Here is a 19,302-nt window from a genome sequence, read left to right on the forward strand (position 1 = left end):
ATACAGACTAACACCGTTACCACTCTGAAGAGTGAGCCCAGTAACGATCCCACTGTCCATCTGAAATTCAGTTGTCCAACACTGCCACAACGAAGTGCTGAGAACCCGTGGCATACCTGTGGCATGGATTACCCACATTCAGTTTTACAGACTTGGCCATGTTTCACCTGTTAAGACACATTACTATGGTGAAATGAACTGGTGTGGTGGTTGTAAAGTTGGTTGCATGATGAAATTGATATTACATAGGGATGTTAATAGAAACAGGGAAAGCTTTTTACCAATCTCACGTGCAAAGCACACTGGATAAATTAACTCTGTTTTGCTCTCAGAACCCAGAACTGTTACAAAAGGATGAGCCCTAAGGTGACTCACATGCCCATGGTTGCAGATCATGCCTGTGGAAACCATACTCCAGTGGTTGGATTTCCGGAGGTACTGAGCGACCGCCGAGATTAGCTGTGGGTACTCAGCACCCCTGGAAAACAAGCCCTGGGGCCTAGCACACTAGTTTTAAAAATGCGCAATACAAGGTATTATGCTTTGTCACACTGAAGGGATTTAAAGCTCTACATTTTTTATTAAAGGACATGAAACTGATTTGTGATGTGAGCACGTTTCTCTCAGAGCTCCTCCAGACTACATTTCATGCAGGGAAAGGTATTTGAGAAAACATCTAGACCTGAAAGAGCAGATACAGAAAGAGGGGCAGTTTAATACTAAATACAGATGCATTATTAGCATTCAAAACCAACCGCTAAGAGAAAACCTTTAATTGCTGGAAAAAGACACCTTATCACACTGTCCGTACCCAACTTGATGGACAAGTCACACCTACTAAGGCTTACTCCAGAAAACTAGAGGTTCAATGCAACGATTTGCATATTTAATAAATGTGAAATACCTAATTTACATTCTCATTGTATTTATAATGGCAAAAATGTCCTTTGCTTCCATCATATTAACTGCTCTGCTACAGTGATGGACATAAATAATTTTATCAGCTGAAAGAAACAAGTTTAGTGGGAGAAATGACAGAGGAGGGGTAGGCCAGGGGCAGCAATGCTGTCTCAGCCATACCACAGAAATGCCAAGTTAGCTCTATTGATAGGTGCCGCCCCGGCAGGAGTCCAAGGTTCCTATTTCCTTCAGGATCAGGTTCCGTCTCTCTCAGGGACTGTTTTTGACCAACTGGCTCAACATCCCCAAGAGCTGGGACCACAGAAGTGTCTCTGACCCTGCCCCCATTGCAAAAGCCAAAACTCCATAAAGGAGCTACAGTGGGTTCCATCCCCATCATGCCCTGTGGTATCTATGCTCTGGGGTCTGACAGGCAGCAGGGGCAACAGGCTCTACCCACACACAGCAGCAGGGACCTTAGAAACCAGGAATGTTTGGGGGGTCTCTACCCTCTTCCTGTTCAAGTCGCTTTGTTTCCCCAGGAGACTGGGGCTCCTGAACAGGAGTCCATAAATGATCATCAAACCCCCCCACAAATTAAATTCTCTTGGGGAAACAGGACGCTTTAGAGGCCTGGGACAAGCAGGGGGAACTGGTCTGAGTGATTCCTTAAAGAGATGCCATTGAGCCCCACCGTGGTGGTTTAGGGCTGGTCTACAAACAAAAGTTGCACCAGTTACCAAAACCGATGCAAACCCCTTGGGTGGATGCGCTTATTTCAGGATAAAAGTGTCTCACTTCAGTTCAGTTTAAACCTGTTCCCAATCAGCTTATGATAAAAGCTACCCTTAAACTGAAATAAGAGTGTCCACATGGGTTTGCATTGGTTTAAGTTCACTGCTTTGGTTAGAACATGCAGCATTCCTGTGTAGACATGGCCTTACAGGTAAAAATCCCTAACAATGCACAGATTTTGAAGGTCCCAAATCCATGTGCCAAGGTGAGACGCTCCAGGAGTAGGGATTATTTTGGGCAAGTTCTCTGGCCTGTGTTGTACAGGAGGTCAGACTAGATGATCCCTTGGCCTGGGAATGGATGAATCTGTGTGTAGGGGTATTTATGAAGTAGTATGTTACCTGTGGTTTTGTAAAATCCATGTCCATACACCACTGAATAAAACACTTTGTTGCAGCATCTAAACTCTTCTCATCCTTTTTCTTGCAATAAACCCGGATCAGCTGCTCTGCAAATGTCTCTGGCAGAAGCCTGGAAACCTTTTGAATAGAGGAAAAGAAATTGTACTGTGTTTCTTGGAATCTAGAGCCAACCCATCAATGAACTTCAAAATATTTCCAAATATCAGGTAGAAAAATGTAACTTCTCATTATAAAGCATAATGCGTACCACGAAGTTAGGGAGTTTGACTGGAAAAATTAGTCAATCTGAAGCTAATGAGGAATGGATTTTGGATGGACTGTGTTAAATACTAAGATTCTGAATTCTGGTAAAACTGTACCCCACCACCACATTATTGCACAGAAGTGCTTCCACAACCTGTTATATGAAAATTTCCTTCAGAAGCATGTTTGGTAAGGCCTTTGGCAAAGCGATAGCTACCTGTTCTTTCGAAATCTTGACTGCCTGGCTCGGGTCAGACTTGCAATAGAAGCGAACTTTATCGATAGGGTTCTGTTCTTTCATTCCATAGTCCATATTAATAACCTGGATGGAGACAATTCAGAAATGGATACAGATGAACAAAAAAAATGGTTACCCACCTTTTTTGTAACTGTTGTTCTTCGAGATGTTGCTCCATTCCATTCTAGGTGTGCGTGCACCCACATGTGCGGTCGGAGATTTTTGCTGTAGCAGTATCCGTAGCGCCAGCTGTGGAGTCCCCTTGAGCGCTGCGCTCATGCGTCAGTATATCAGGAGCCGCTGGCCTTACGTCCTCTCAGTTCCTTCTTGCCAGCAACTCTGACAGAGGGGCAGGAGGGCGGGGAATGGAATGGACATGAGCAACACATCTCGAAAAAAAACACTTGAAGAAAAAATGGTGGCCACCTCTTTTGTTTCGAGTGCTTGCTCGTGTCGATTCCATTCTAGGTGACTCACAAGCAGTATCAATGGAAGTAGGCTCAGAGTTCACGGTCTTGCAGGTTGCAGCACTGCTCTGCCAAAGCCAGCGTTGTCTCGAGCTTGCTGGGTAAGCGCATGAGACGCGAGCATGTGGACAGACGACCAGGTAGTGGCTCTACACATCTCTTGGATTGGTACCTGCGCCAGGAAGGCCACTGATGACACTTGTGCCCTAGTCGAGTGTGGCGCTACGATCGCAGGCACTTTCGCCAGCTCGTAACAGTAGCGGATGCTGGCCATGATCCAGGACGAAATCCTCTGAGCAGACACTGGGCGACCCTTCATTCTGTCCGCCACCGCAACGAACAACTGCATTGACTTACGGAACAGCTTTGTTCTATCTATGTAGAAGGCCAGTTCCCTTCTGATGTCCAGGGTGTGTAGCCTGCGCTCCTCATCAGACATATGAGGCTTTGGAATGAAGACAGGTAAATATATGTCCTGGCCAGTATGAAACTGGGAAACGACCTTGGGCAGAAACACTGGGTGCAGTCACAGCTGGACCGTATCCTTGTAGAAGACCGTATAGGGCGGCTCCAAAATAAGTGCCCTGATCTCGCACACCCTGTGGGCCGACGTTATCGCAACCAGGAACAAGACCTTCCACGAGAGAAGTAGGAGAGAGCAGGAAGCCAGAGCCTGAAAGAGAGACCCCATGAGCCTCAACAGCATGAGATTTGGGTCCTGGGTGGGGGACCATGCCGTCATGTTGCGAGCCTTGGAACAGAGGATGGAAAGCCGAGATATCAGCCAGGTGGACCTTGATCGATGACAGGGACAAGCCTTGGAGTTTGAGGTGCAGCAGATAATCCAGTATCTCCTGCAGCGGGGCCTGCTCGGCCCAAATATGCCATTCCGAGGCCCAGCATATCAATATTTTCCATTTGGCCAGATAAGTCGCTCTGGTGGAGGGTTTCCTGCTACCCAGCAAGACCTCCTGGACACAGCCCAAGCATGGCTGTTAGTTCATGCTTAGCCATGCAGCAGCCAAGCCGTCACGTGCAGTGCCGCCAGGTTCGGCTGCAAAAGGCTGCTGTGGTTCTGTGACAGCAGATCCAGCCAGAGGGACGGCTACTGAAAGGTTCAGCAGCATGCCGAACCAGTGCTGGCGAGGCCACGTGGGGACTATTAGGATAATTCTCGCCCTGTCTTGCTTGATCTTCATAAGGACCCTGTGACTCAATGGCACTGGCAGGAAGGCATACATCAGCACCCCCAACCATGGGATGAGAAAGGCATCCGACAGGGAGCCCCTTTCCATTCCCCGGATCGAACAGAACACGTGGCATTTTCTGTTCTGCCTGGGCGCGAGCAGGTGCGCCTGGGGAGTCCCCCACCTCTGGAAAATTATGCTGACCACCTCCGGATGGAGTGACCACTTGTGGCGAGATGAGAAAGTCCTGCTGAGATGATCCCCCAGGACGTTCCTGGTTCCAGGCAGGTGCGCGGCTACCAGATGAATGGCATGCCACACACAAAAGTCCCAAGAGCAGAGAGCTTCTTGACAAAGGGCCAAAGACCTGGCACTGCCCGTTGATGTAATACATCGCGGCAGTATTGTCCATCAGGACCTGCATGCATCGCCTTGCTCCTCAGGTGAGGCAAGAAAGCCTGGCAGGCCAGGCGAACCGCTCTGAGCTCCCTAATGTTGATATGGAGGGCCAGATCGTCCCACAACCAGTGGCCGTGGGAGCTCAGCTCGCCCAGGTGGGCTCCCCAGCCCAGGTCTGAAGCATCAGAGACCAGGCTCAGCGACGGGGACGGGGTCGCAAAGGGGACTCCCAACATCGACCTGAGGTCCAACCACCAATTCAGGGACGACCTGATGTGGTCCGGCACGCAGACTATCCAGTTCAGGTCGTGCCTGTTGGGAATGTAGACGGATGCCAGCCACACTTGCAGGGGCCGAAGATGAAGTCGAGCATGGCTGACCACGTATGTACATGCGGCCCAACAGCCACAGGAAGATATGAACCATGGTGAGCAGGTGGTTCTTTACATGAGAGATCAGGTCTGTCCGACATGGCCTGAAAACACGCTCCTGGAAGGCAGGCTCTGGCTCGCATGGAGTTGAGAACCACCCCAATGAACTCTACTCGCTGGACGGGCGTTAAGATGGATTTTTTCTCGTTTATTAACAGGCCCGGGTCGCGGCAGGTGAAACGCAACAGATTAAGGCTCCTCTGCACTTGCTCACGAGATGGGCCCTTGATGAACCAGTGGTTGAGACACAGGAAGACCTGGACCCCTCGACGTCTCAGGTAAGCAGCCACTGGCGCCATACGTTTTGTGAACACCCTTGGGGCCGATCAGAGGCCAAAGGCTAGTGTTGTGAATTGAAAATGGCGTCTGCCCACTATGAAACTGAGGAGGCGCCTGTGACCTGGGAATACGGAAATAAGCGTCCTTTAAATCGAGGGCAGCATACCAGTCTCCCAGATCTGGGGAGGGGATGATGGAGGCCAGGGAAACCATATGAAACTTCAGCTTTTTGAGAGACTTGTTGAGGCGACGCAGATCCAAGATGGATCTGAGGCACCCTTTTGCCTTGGGGATTAATAAGTAGCGGGAGTAGAACCCTTTTCCTTTCATGTCCTGAGAGACCTCCTCCATCGCCCCCAGGCGCAGGAGGTTCTCAACCTCTTGAACAAGGAGTTGCTCGTGAGAAGGGTCCCTGAAGAGGGTTGGGGGAAGAGTGGGGGTGGGAGGGAAGGGCAGCCGAAAATTGCAGGGTATAGCCCCGAGATACTATGTCCAGCACCCAGCAGTCCGAGGTGACTCACGACCAGACCGAACGGTAGGGACGAAGACAGTTGAGGAAAGAACAAGGTGGATCTGGAAAACTGACCAGGGCATCACTCTTAAGAGCACCTTCAAAACGAGCGCTTCTGGCCCCTGGGCTGCTTTGCCAGGCGGGGTTCCCCGGTAGAAGGAGGAAGGGCAGCGAGGACTAAAACTTGTGTCTCTATCCCTTCTCCTTGCAGACCCATCGAGGCTGCCAAGGCCTTGGTGGCAGGGGCGGCTGGAACTGCTTCTGGGAAGACTGCGGCATATGTATGACCAGTGAGCGAAGGATGGCCCGAGTGTCCTTTAACCCATGCAGCCTCGCATGCGTTATTTGGAGAAGAGACCGTTCCCAGCGAACGGGAGGACCTAAATCGTGGGCTGCATCTCTAGGGAAAGACTGGCGGTTTGAAGCCAGAAGTTGCACCTCATAACCACTGCCGCTGCGACCACCCTAGCTGCTGAGTCTGCTGCATTCCACACCATTTGGAGGGAGCACGTAGCTGCCGCCATGCCCTCCTGTACCAGGGTGCTGAATCTTGAGCCAAACCCTGCAGGAGGGACTCGTTGAACTTACAGAGGGAGTCCCATAAGTTAAAATTGTATCTGCCCAAGAGGGCCTGATGGTTCGCCACCCGGAATTGCAGTCTGGCAGTGGAATACATTTTTCTCCCAAAAAGGTCCAGTCTTTTGGCCTCTATTTTTGGTAGTTGAGCTGGTGTGCCCCTGCTTATCTTTTTCGTTGGCCGCAGAGACAACCAGCGAGCCCAGAGGAGGGTGGATATAAAGGTACTCAAACCCTTTGGCTGGGACAAAGTACTTCTTTTCAACCCTTTTGGAGGTGGGAGAGATAGAAGACGGGGTTTGCCAGAGGCCTTGGCAATTTTGAGGACCCTGTCATGAACTGGTCGGTGCTGCAAACTGTTGCTCCGAGGCAGCGGCAGATGAGCAGTGCGAAAGGGGCATCGTCATGACTGGCACGCCCCATGCACTCCAATAAGGCCACTGTTGTGCTGGCCACTGGCTATGCCTCCAATGTGGTGCCGATGTCGACATGGCCTCTCGTGCCCAATCGCGCTGGTGGAGTCTGGGCGAGGGGCTGAACTGCCCTTCTGTGCCAGAAGAATCCTCTTCCGGTGACCATGGTGGAGCCATTGATGCCTGCGTCTGCCTGCTGACCGTTGCCGCCGGAGACCGGTGCCTGGAGTAAGGGGATCGGTGCCGATATCGAGGGGACCGGAGTTGTGACAGGGAGCCCTCCCATGGGACAGGTGACCGAGATCGGCAGCGAGAGGACAACCAGGGGAGGGCGAACGGTGCCGGTAGTAAGGGGACTTGCGCCTCCCCTTAGGCAATCTGCATTGAGACGGCGGAGACCGTGATGCGGTGACCGAGGGCAAGCCTCAGAGGAGCTTGGCTACAACTCCAGAGATCTGGGGCGAGAGGAGGAGAGCGCTGCCTTGTCTCAGGGAATTGGTGGCGCTCCACTGCCCCCTGAGGGGTCTTAGCGGCTGGCTTGCCTTCATAGGCAGCCTTCGCTGTTTCCTGCGGCACACGCGGTGCTGGTGGCATGGGCGGACGTCTCTGCTCTCTTGGCGCCAGGGGAGCTTGGGAAGGCATCGATGCTGTCAGGAGTTTGGGTCCCCTATCGCTCCCGGGAGTTGGTGGTGGATCTTTTAAGCAGCTAGGGGCCCCAACCAGGCAGGCACATACATGTGGCTTCAGAGTTGCCGGGTGGCCAGAAGTGGGTCCTTTGCCCGATGTCCCATGGCCCTTCTTGCCCAGTGCCAGGGAGCCATTCTTCTTTTTTTCTTTTTGGGCACCAGTGCTGGGGGTGCGCTGCGCACTGAGGCCGAGGTATTAGGTGAGTCTTGGCAGGAAGGCTCAGAAGCCAGGTGGAGAGCAGCCTCCATGAGGAGAGCCCGCAAACGAATATACTGCACTGAGTCCTGGGTAGAAAATGTTTACAAATACGACACTCGTCCTTCACATGTGATTCGCCCAAGCACTTGAGGCAGCTGCTGTGGGGGTCACTTATAGGCATAGGCCTGTTATAGTCCACACAGGGCTTAAGCTCCAGAGACTGGGGCACGCCCCGCCTGGGGTGAAGTCCCCGCTGGGACTCTACATTCTAACTACACTTAACAACTACTTAACACTAACTACTATAAACAAACTATTTACAAGGCCCTACAGCTTGAAGTCAGAAGAGACAAAACCGCTAGCCCTTGCTATGCAAGGAAAGGCACTCCAACTAACCATCATGGGCGGTCAGAAGGAACTGAGAGGGCGTAGGGCTGGCCGCACCTGACATACCGACACATGAGCGTGGCACTCAAGGGGGTGCCACAGCCGACCATATAGATACTGCTAAGGCAAAAATCTTCAACGACTGTGCAGATGGGCACGTGCACACCTAGAATGGAATCGACACGAACAAGCACTCAAAGAATACAACATATTTTTGGGTAGCTTTCTAGACTTGAGATTACCAAGATTCTAACAAAATAATTATTAGTAGTTAGAAAATAGCAAGAATTATTCTAAAATATTTGGAGTTAACTACAATAGTTCATCTTTATGAAAAAACTAAAATTTGTCTCTATTGTTTCATGAAATTAGTTTCACTGATGTGATGAGCTTCAAGAAATTTGTATCACCTTAAAAGTGACCTGCAATCAGAGAGGCGTCCAGCAAACAGAGTTGAGAGAAATCTAAAGTGATTTACAAATTACCTTTCAGACATGCTTCAGATCTGTCTATATGTAGTGGTAGCCCTTAAATTTTAATTTTGCCTTGATAACTTGACAGTGTTGCCACTAGAATATTTTTGGCAGTTGAACCAAGACAATTTTAACACACCAGTGCTTCCTCCATCCAGTACATATAATTTTCCTATTTGCTTTCCAGAATATCTGAATTAAGAAAACAGAATTTTTAGGGTGGAGAGGAATAGGCACAGAAGGTGAGAGGAGAAACCAAATCAATTTCAGCAGTGAAATACTTGCAGAGAAGCATTTCCCTTTTTCCAATGACTCAGATGTAAATTAAGACAATTTGAGGGCAATAGGATTACATCAGTGTGCCTGAGGGCAGCAACTGGCTTGCAGAATCTTTAGTACTGGTGGGAATGCATAGAGCAGGAAGACCTCTGGTTGCAGGACTGGCCGTTACATGACACATTTTACGTGCAGACGCAGTAAATAGGATATGGAAAAACAAATGTTAAACCCTAATGATTTTTTTTTTTTAAGCAAAGTTAACTTTTCCAAGTAGAGCTGCTCTGAAAGGGTCTTGACCAAGGTCACACTGCCTGTCTGCAGGAATAATGACTTATAGGAAGACATATTCCAGTCACAAAGATGTGGCTGGACATTGCACAACCCAAGGGATAAGGAATGCTTCAGTCTCTTTCTACTTGCAGATGTAATATTTCAGTTACATTGTCTTTGTTCCAGTCTTTGGTAGCTATCCATTTTCGAGGTCTAAATATTCCAGGAGGAAACTACCCCCTACCCCCGCTCCCCCCACCACCACCACCAAAGTGCAAGTCTACCACCACAGGAGCAGAGCCAGCAACGGAACAGCTAAAAAAGTAACTAAATGTTTTCCTAACATTACTTTTCCATTGCCACAGGGATGTTACATGACGACAAACTGGAGAGTGAAATGGTCCATGCAATCCCTGGGAAGAGAGGTGTCCACGAGATAATCTTTTAGCACATGATCCACATTATGAAAAAAATTGAGAACCCTTGATCTATAGGCTTCAGGAGTAACACATACAGGGAAACTGCTAGGCACCAGATACCAACTGCATACTCCACACATGGGAATGCACTGAGGGTTACCTTATGCCTTATAATATCCCTGAATTGTGCAATTAGAGCATGAATGGGACACACTGCTTTCTTATTTTGAATATAAAGTGTACTCAGCTTTACGTGCAAACTTTTACATGGTACACTTGGCCCTTTGTGATACAGAAATGAAGACAGAGTATGTTTTACACTAAGTTTGCTATGAAAGGACACACTTACGTCAACTATAAAGTCTTCAGCATTCAATTCAACATCCTGAGGTGCATTCTTTGGTCTGGAAGCAACAATGTGAGCTGGCAGCATGTCATACTGATCCTGAGAAAGAGCGAACACTTAATTCTATTCAAGCACTTCCAGTTCCAGACCTGTGCAACTGAACCCATATATCTGGAGAGAACGCTGTCATACAACCAGGCTGGTTGAGATAAGGCTAGATTACTTTACTACTTAAAATACCAGCATTTTTAATGTAAATAATTCACCTTTCAAAAGAAAAGTTCAAGTGAAGATTTTCACCTGCATTAATCGACCAGGACTACAGCTGAAGATTGGTCATGTGACCAGGTGAAACTATACAGAAAGTACCTCAGCAGAGGGAATAAAACCTGCACGAAAGACTATAACTTTGAGGTATGTACGTTTTCCATGATAATTGTGGGACTTTTAGCCAGAGATACAATCTACTATGTTGGTGGTTTTAGATGGGCCCTTAGAGAGTCACAAAAATCTTTAGTGCCTAGGGCAATCTACTAGCCTTCAAATAGAAAGAAGTTGACCTTGGGGGGGCTACAGTGCCCTGAACATGTGCCTTTAAGCACATTATCCATGTTCCTATTGAACGGGTCAACTTCCTCAACTTCTCATTCTACACCGGAAAACAGACACACTCAATATTTCTTACAGAGTTTGTTTGCAATATTGACAATGGATACAAGTATGTATTCCATAATTGCTGGGAATCTGCCTGTTTCTGCTGCTATCAGGGCATCATCACACAATGAAGGCAAGAGCTGTTGAAGAGAGAGCTCTTACTCCCCAAACAAACTTAATTTAATACAAGAACTGTTAGATGTAGTTACCTATAACACTTTTTAAACAAGCGTCTCTAGAATGAAAGCCATCCTTTAAAAGTAAAAGACAATGGTTTGGAATTTGAATTTCTTTCCAACCAGATAAATTCTGACTTATGAACTATTATAGGTGGAGTTGATAGGAATGCCTATGATTAAAATCCCACTATAAGACACTGTTTTCAGGAGTTTATAAAACTTTGCCAAACTAACGATTTGGGCTGAAATTCTCCCTGCCAGGTGTTTCCCTCAGACTGAATTTGTTTGGAAGGTTTCAGCAAAAAGGGTTCAGCTGTTACTGAGACTAGGGAAAAATGTCATTCCCCCTACGCCCTCCCCTTGCCCAGTTAAAAACTGTATAACCATTTTGTTTGAGACGCTCTTGCACCTCCAGCCTTTGAAGGAAGAGCGTGAAATTGGGGAGGGGGGGGGGGTGGAGAGGGAACCGGGGGGGGGGGTAGGGGGGAAGGGGTGACGACTCTGGTGTCAAGGATAGGCCTTTTGCTGTTCCTGACCACAAACGGACCACAATTTGATCAAGTTATAAACCTCTGAAAAATCTCTTTGCCTGTGCTTAGTAGAGACTGGTTAGAGTTTGGCACCTAATTATATGAAGATTCTGTCTGTACTGAGCATGCTCCAGATCAGGGTTGCAGAGGCTAAGCAAGACTTGTTTGCAGTTGCTACTGCCAGTTGCTGGGGACTGTTGTGGGGCCAGGCATCAGAACTAAGAGCTGAGACTCTCTCCCCTGTGCTCTCAATGCTTCCACTGCTGGCACCCAGGCAGTGAGGAGGTAGAAACTGCCTGACTGGAATGCAGAAAAGACAAAGCATTGACCCGGGCATGGCAATGGAGGGGGTTTACTGGTACTGGGAGCTGGCAAAGTTGTAGGGGCAGACAAGGAGACTGGGACTGGCTAGGCAAGAAAACTGGGACAAGCAGCTGAGGGGTGGAAATTAGTAATTCTGTCTTCATGGCAAGATTTGAATTGTGTGCAATAAATAAGGCCTGGAAACCACACACTAATGGATGAGAAAACAAAATGTTAAATGTCTCATTTAGTGAGCATCGTCCATTCTATGCACTGAATGAGGGAGGGATCCCATGGAAAAAATAGTATTTGACCATGTAATAAAAGACTGTATCATACATAACACATACACAGAAAGAGTAATTTCTAACATGATTGATTAAATTAAAAGATAAGGTTGCAAAGTCAATGTATGTGTAATTTCCTAGGCTTTTAAAAAAGCAAAGTGTAAAAGAAATGTCATCATGTAGCATCACATTGATAGCCACACATTTCATCAGCTTTAAACTTTTAGATCCACCACACAGACCTCTGCCACTTGAGCTAATGATAGCAGTAGTAGGTTGTCATTCTCTATGTCGACAAGCACTAGGGTGATGAGATATTTTGCCAGTGGGTTTCACAGATTTTGCTGACAGCAGACAAATGAAGAATCTCTGGAATTTTGGATCCAAGTCCAGGTTCTGTAGGAGTGTGCTTTAATGGTCACAAACTATTGTCCAATCCCTCCAGCTCCAAGCATGACCCCTTCTACTCTGTCCCCTCCAACCTATCCTTGTCCCCATCCTGTCTCCTAACCTCAGGCTCCTCTTCATTCTTCTCCCCAATCCACTGGCTCCCAGTCTCTCCTCCCCCCCCCCCAATATTTCAGTCAGTCTCCCCCCTCATCCCCACAGGCTCCTTATTCCAAACTACTCTCTTCTCTGTTCCCCAGGACTGGCTCTTGTCCCTCAGCTGAATTTGGGTCAGACTGTTTCCTTCTCCATGCTGCTTGGGAGACAGAAAGAGGAGTACTTGGAGTACAGGACAGTCTCCCTGCTCTTAGTTCCCGTGCTCAGAGGCCCCTGGCAGCAGCCATTGCATGCAAAGTCCTGCTCAGCCCCTACAGTCATGGACAAATTTGACAGAACCTTTGGACAAATTTGTGCTCAAAGTAAGCAAGTCTCTACTGAGCACGTGAGAGTCGAGATTTTTTCAAAGGTTTTTAAGTTGACCCAATTTGGGCAATGTAACAGGGTTGGGACTCACCACCGCGGCGCCTCCTACTGGTTACTCCGGGAATTAGCTCAGTCCAGTGGAGCGTCCCCTCTCGGTGGTATCCCGCCCGTTGTCTTGCCCTCGGTTGGCTTCTGAGCCCACGTCGCTCACCAACTCGCGGCGTCCTCTTCAGGACCACTGCCCTCCGGCAGTGCCCCTTAGTCCTTCCACACCCCCTTCCGGGGGGGGGAGGGGGGTTGTCAATCAGCAGTCTCTCTGTCCAGCCACCGTGGTCAACCACACACCCCAAAGTCTAATCCCTCCTGCCAGGGATCTGGCGTGGTCTGTAATGGCAGTTCCCTACGGCCAATGGCTGGGTGTACTGCAAGGGGGGGGAAGAGGGGGACCCAGGCCCGCCCTCTACTCTGGGTCCCGACCCAGGGACCCTCTGGTGGCAGCCTCGCTGTCCTTCTCTCCCCTCGTCTGTTTGCTTCCCTGACGGCCGCTGCCCTGACTGGCTGTCTCCAACCTGGGCCCTGATTGGCTCTCAATAAGCTCTTCTCCCATTGGCTCCCAGTCTGCACAGGCCCACTGGCCTGCCGCAGCCCATACTCTCAGGGAGTGGGGCAGCCGCCCCACTACAGGCAGTTTTTCTCCAGGGAATCTCCCTTGCCAATTTTCAAATCCCTGCACCAAAGCATGTGTGCAATAGAGCTTATCAATAAAGTAGCTGAAGGGTTTTTAAAATAAAAAAATGGGCAAAACATTTTCATCTACTCTTATTCTCTGAAACAACCACATCATTTTTGCCGAAATTTTCTAAACTAGTTCAGACAGTGGCAGACGCCCAGCATGCAAAATTTCAGCCCAAACAGTTTAAGTTTGGCAAAGTTATAAACCAATGAAAATAGTGTTTTATAATGGGACATACAGGGCAACTTTAAATATCGGCAGCACTAGCAGCTCAGTCTAGAATATTTCAGTGTACTATATTAAATTGATACTGACTGTTTTTGAAATAAACAGCTATGCTGAGCTTGCGAAGTAGATAGTGACTAAGGTTGAGAATTTACAACCCTGAAAGTCAAGAAATTCAGAAGTTATATCTCGCATGAATGTAAACTCAGCCATACCACTAAAGCCACTTTGACAACAACTTGGAGCCAAAATTGCACCAGAGTCTCATTACTCTGCTGAATGGTTTTACTGTTTCCTTGTGTTCAAATGTTCTCATGGTTTTTTGGCCCAAGTGATGCTTTTTGACATGCAATTCCCTATATTTTTGCAGAACACATGTTATTTCAAATAAAAATATCCTGAAATAGTCCTCAGTTCAGCAGCTGATCTTTTTTATCCAAATCTCTTATCCTTCCCCTGGTTTCCTCCATGTAACAGCCCTTCCCATACTTACTGGCTGAGTTTTGAAGAAGACAGGCAATTTACCATTGGCCCAGGCAGTTTTAGGAATGATAGTAGAATAGAGACAAATCAGCAGAATAGTCAGAAGTGCATATTTAAAAGAGTCTGCAGAATTTGGAGCCCTCTATCAATAGAGATTGGATTGAGAACGCTGTTTACCTCTGTAATTTCTTTTCCTGGTTCAGTACGAGTCTCTCCCAAATACTTATATAGATCGCGAAGCTCTATTTTATGCAAAATTTCTCGTGCCTCAGCCAGCTCTTTATTACTAGAGTACAGAATCTCCAGAAAGATGTTATCTGTCAAAGTTAAATACATTTCATTTACATAGCCATGTATCCAATTGTTACAGCAGAGAGAAGCTGTGCATCTATGCACATATATCTATATAGAAAGCCTAACCCATGTGCCAAGAAATGAAAACACTATTTTCAAAGAGTTACCCAACACACTAACCTAACTATAACAGGAGTACTTGTGGCACCTTAGAGACTAACAAATTTATTAGAGCATAAGCTTTCGTGGGCTACAACCCCAACTGAAGTGGGTTGTAGCCCACGAAAGCTTATGCTCTAATAAATTTGTTAGTCTCTAAGGTGCCACAAGTACTCCTGTTATTTTTGCGGATACAGACTAACACGGCTGCTACTCTGAAAACTAACCTAACTATTTCAGTTACTTTCAGAATAGTGTGGGCTGCCACAGGCTTTTCACAATACTATTAGCATCAGATTGAAAGAAGAGGTTTCCTGACTTCCCAACCCCAGGATGGAAAGTTTAACAGCTTCAGCGTTAACAACCTTATGAACGGGTATAGAGAGGGAGAGGTGGGACACAGCCCCTCCCCCCAACAGAGGGGGCAAGGAGAGGCAGCAGAGCCAGAAGGGAAGAGGCGGGGCCAGAGTCTCTCCGCTTCTGGCCACGCTGCTCTCCCACCAGCCTCTGAAGCAGCTGCAACTCCGGGGCTGGCAGGCTGCAGCCCCGCTGCTCAGCCCCACCCCCCAGAGAAGGCTGTGGCTGCGCCACCCAGGCGCCGGAGCACGCTGCGGCCATGCCGCCCGGCCCAGCCCACTGGAACATGCTGCAGCCCCGCTGCCTGGTCTGGCCTGCTGGACCAGGCTGCAGCCACGCTGCCCAGCCTGCCGGAGCAGCTCCAGCCAGGCCAGACACATCCTCCCCTGGCCCTCCCCAGCTTCTCCCCCCCAAAAAATTTCCCCACCAGTTGCTGTCCCGGCCTGTCAGGGTAAGCAGCTGGCGGGACGGGACACTTTGTTTACTTAGGTTACTTAGGAGGTCCGTGCCTGCGGACGCTCGAGGTAAACAAACCATCTCGGCCCGCCAGTGGCTTATCCTCATGGCCCGGGAGCCAAAGTTTGCTGAACTCTGAATTATAGGGTTGGCTTATGAACAGGTCATAAAAATTTTCTATTTTACTTATCCATCTTGGGGGGGGGGGGGGGGGGTGAGGAGGTCGGCTTATAAACCAACTGGCTTATGATCAAGTATATAGGGTAGTTTTATTATATACACAGATACAATGTTTCTGACCATGGATGCTGGCAACCAAACTCCATTTCTAACCCCCCCAAACAGCAAACTGCACACTAGTGCAAACAGTGCCGGATACATTTTTACCTGAGACATGCTTTCCAAACAGCAGGGGAATAACTGGTTCTTTGATATGCATTGTCTATATGTATAATGTATTTCCCCCCCACACTGTTGGTAAGAATGCGCCCTGCAGACTTGTGCTTGGATTCTTTCAGGTAGCAGTGTCTGCGTGGGGCTGTGCATGTACCCTGAGAGTCCTAAAGGGTGGGTTACCCCAACCATCCTCTCAGTTCCTTTGCTAATACAAAATCCTGCTCCTACCAGACAGGAAGCACAGTATCAGGAAAAGAAGGGAAGGTCATGGAATATATGGACAATACATCTCAAAAAAACACAGTTGCTGTAAGGTAAGTAACCATTTCTTCTTTAAGTGCTTGTCCATACAGATTCCGCTGTTTGATTCACAAGCAGTGACCCAGATCACAGGATGTGGATGCTAGGAGTCTATTTGTAATACAGCTGTAGCAAAGTGAGCATCAGATCTTGATGATTCTGCTATGGAGTAATGTTGCATAAGTATATGCACAGAATTCCACCACCGGAACACTTCTCAAAGAAGCTGCAGAAGCTGCTTGAGCCCTGGTGGAGTGGACTGTAGTCCTCAATGGTGGGTCTAAATAAGCTATTTCATAGCATAATTTAATGCAAGTAAAAATCCAATTCCGTCATCTCTGGGTTATATAGCCTGATGTACAAAAGCTACAATTAACCGAGGTGAAGCCACGAATGGCTTAGTCCTATCGAGATGTATTTTGGGTGCTATCCTACTTAAGGTATGAAGTTTAGCTTTTCCCTTGTTGGAATGTGGCTTGAGGAAAGAACACAGGCAGGTGTATTAGTTGATTCAGATGGCAGTCAGAAACAACCTTTGGTAAAAATGTTGGGTGAGCCCCCCTGTCCTTAAGAAATATTGTGTATGGGGGGGCCCACCATGAGTGCTTGTAATCTCCCACCCTTCTAGCTGATGTTACTGCCACTAGGAAGGCTAGTGACAAGTGGAAGAGGAAACACAGCCAGGGGCTCAAAGGATGCATTAAACCCATCGGTAGGTTGAGATCCCAAGGAGGGGGAGACTTCCTGAATAGTGGAATATATGCACATAAGTGCCTAGCTACTGCGGGGTGTGAGAATGTTGAGTGACCCTGCATGGGAGGACGGGAAGCTAAAATGGCTGCTATGTGGATCTTAAGGGAACTTCTAGACAATCTTGAATTCCTCAAGGACAGGAGGTATTCCAGTATATCAGGTATCTGAGCTTGAGATGAAGGTAACTGATGATGAGTCCAACAGTGAAGCTTGGCTTCTGTTGTCAGTTGGCCTGCGTGTGTGTGCTCTCTCCATATGCTATACCAACCCTGCACAGATAGCTGGCCCAGCAGACCTCGACAGCCCTTCTAAGCCCACAGACACTCAGTTCGGTGATCAAGGAGCTCAGGCAGGTTTATTGCCCTCAAGACACAATACTAGCGCCCAGCAGACTCTACGGGGACACTAACACATAAGTGCCCAGTGGCAAGGACTCAGCTATCAGCAACAGGACTTTCCACTGCCCCCTAGGCCAGACAAAGACGCCCCTCCTATGATTTCTCTTTTATACACTGATACAAACAAGTTACGTATTACTCCTCTGATGTGGTTAGTTACCACCCTACACTTTGTACCTGTTGGTTCAAACAAAACATCTCCATTCATTATTCATGTTAAGTATTCTCACACCTCTTGTCAAACTAACTGTAATGGGCTATCTTGATTATCATTACAAAAGTTTTTTCTCTTAATTAATTAGCCTCTTAGAGTTGGTAGAACAACTCCCACCTTTTCATGTTCTCTGTATATGTATATATATCTCCTTACTATATGTTCCATTCTATGCATCCGATGAAGTGGGCTGTAGCTCAAATAAATTTGTTACTCTCTAAGGTGCCACAAGTACTCCTATTCATTACCCTGTCATCCTGACCTTATCTTTAGGAGGGGTCAGCTGTGTACCATCTTCGGGGAATGTGTTTATACCACAACTTTATATCGGGATGTGCTTGTATTAGCCTTCTGGGATGTATTTATGTGAATACCTAGTGCCCAGTACTTCTTAGGAATGCCTGTGTTTTAGCAACGCCAGCCATATTCTTGCAAAGTTCACGTACTGGACAGCAAACTTTTAAGCAGGCATTTGCTTTGTAACAGGGCCTGACTCTTGCCGATTTTGGTTCTTGCACCAGGCCCCGTGTTCCAGGCTCTCTTTCTACTACAGCTTCCATTTGGCTGAGTAAGCATGCCTCGCTGAGTCTTCTCTGCTGTGGTTAAGAATATGTTGTACTTCTGACGAGCAGCTCCTCTCTACTGCTATTAGCCAACCAGCATCCATGCTGTGAGGTAAAGGGAAGTTTGATCCAGATGGAGGATCTGCCCCTCCCTTTGCAATATCACTTATGGCTGAAGACGTAACTGGACTGGAGGTCAAATGGAGAGAGTCACGAAGTCTAAGAAACAGAACTGCTTCAAGCCAGATGCCAGCATGGTCATCTTGGTGGAATCCTGTCTCAGTTTCCCAAAGACTCCTGGGATTAGTGGAATTGAAGGGTATGCATACATTAGATCCAGAGCATCCGACAGAGATCCCTGATCCTGGCCTCCTCTGGAGCAGAACTTATGATTTTTTTTTGTTCTGTTGCATATAGATCTATAGCAGGTAGACCTCACCTGGTGAATGTGTCCTGAATGATCACATGCTACAATGACCATTCATGGTTGCTTGAAAACTGTCTGCTGAGGTGATCTGCCAGAACATCCTGCCAGCCTGCTAAAAGCACTATGGGAGTAATCTCATGTCACAGGCATCAATTCCAAAGGTAATTTGCTTCTCGACAAAGAGGGGTGAATCCTGCTCCTCCTTGCCTACTGATATGAATCACTGCTGTAGTGTTGTCAGTCATGATCAGAAAAGTTAAACCTCTCAGAGCTGGTAGGAATGCTGTACAAGCTCGATGAACAGCCCTTAGCACTAGGATGTTTATATGTAACTAGGCTTCCTGAAATCATAAACCTGGTGTCAGAAGATTGCATAGGTGGCTCCCCATCCAGCCTGGAGGCATCTGTTACCAGAGTTTTCTATGGCAATGGTGCAGAGAAGGACACTCCCTTACATACTTTTAGAGGATCCTTCCACCAGTTCAATGACAGAACTTCTGGAAGGACCTGTACCCTTCATCTTTAGGTGTCTGTCAACCACCCTTATATGCATCAAAGGTGAAGTGTGGCATGCTGAGTTATGTAGATGAAGGAAACCATGTGCTCCAGAAGTCTGAGACGTTCTTACAGACATCTGAGGTACTTGTAGGTGGTTGACCAGATTTATTATGGCTTAGAGTCTGCCCTAGGGCAGACAGACCATTGCTGTAATAAAGTTCAGAACTACACCTATAAATTCTATTTTTCGAGCAGAAATTAACACTGACTTCTTGCTGACATTGTGTCCTCAGGAGGCAAAAAGACAAAGAGTCGGCTGTATGGAGTTGGTCACCTCTTGCAGAGACTTTCCCCAAATAAGCC

The 19,302-nt window shown here is 47.7% G+C and overlaps 1 protein-coding gene across 1 annotated transcript in view; it reads right to left on the reverse strand.

Annotated features, from left to right (window-relative positions):
• SAMHD1 (SAM and HD domain containing deoxynucleoside triphosphate triphosphohydrolase 1) overlaps positions 1-19,302 on the reverse strand; it is an 82,636-nt gene that overhangs the window by 1,567 nt on the left and 61,767 nt on the right. The window contains exons 12-15 of the mRNA XM_065414910.1: positions 14,302-14,441; positions 9,864-9,959; positions 2,518-2,622; positions 2,037-2,174 (exon numbers count right to left, since the gene is read on the reverse strand). Of these exons, the coding sequence (XP_065270982.1) occupies positions 2,037-2,174; positions 2,518-2,622; positions 9,864-9,959; positions 14,302-14,441 (479 nt within the window). The remainder of the gene's footprint in view (positions 1-2,036; positions 2,175-2,517; positions 2,623-9,863; positions 9,960-14,301; positions 14,442-19,302) is intronic.

The sequence above is a fragment of the Emys orbicularis genome, chromosome 12 (assembly GCF_028017835.1).
Source record: "Emys orbicularis isolate rEmyOrb1 chromosome 12, rEmyOrb1.hap1, whole genome shotgun sequence".
Lineage (NCBI taxonomy): Eukaryota > Metazoa > Chordata > Testudines > Emydidae > Emys > Emys orbicularis.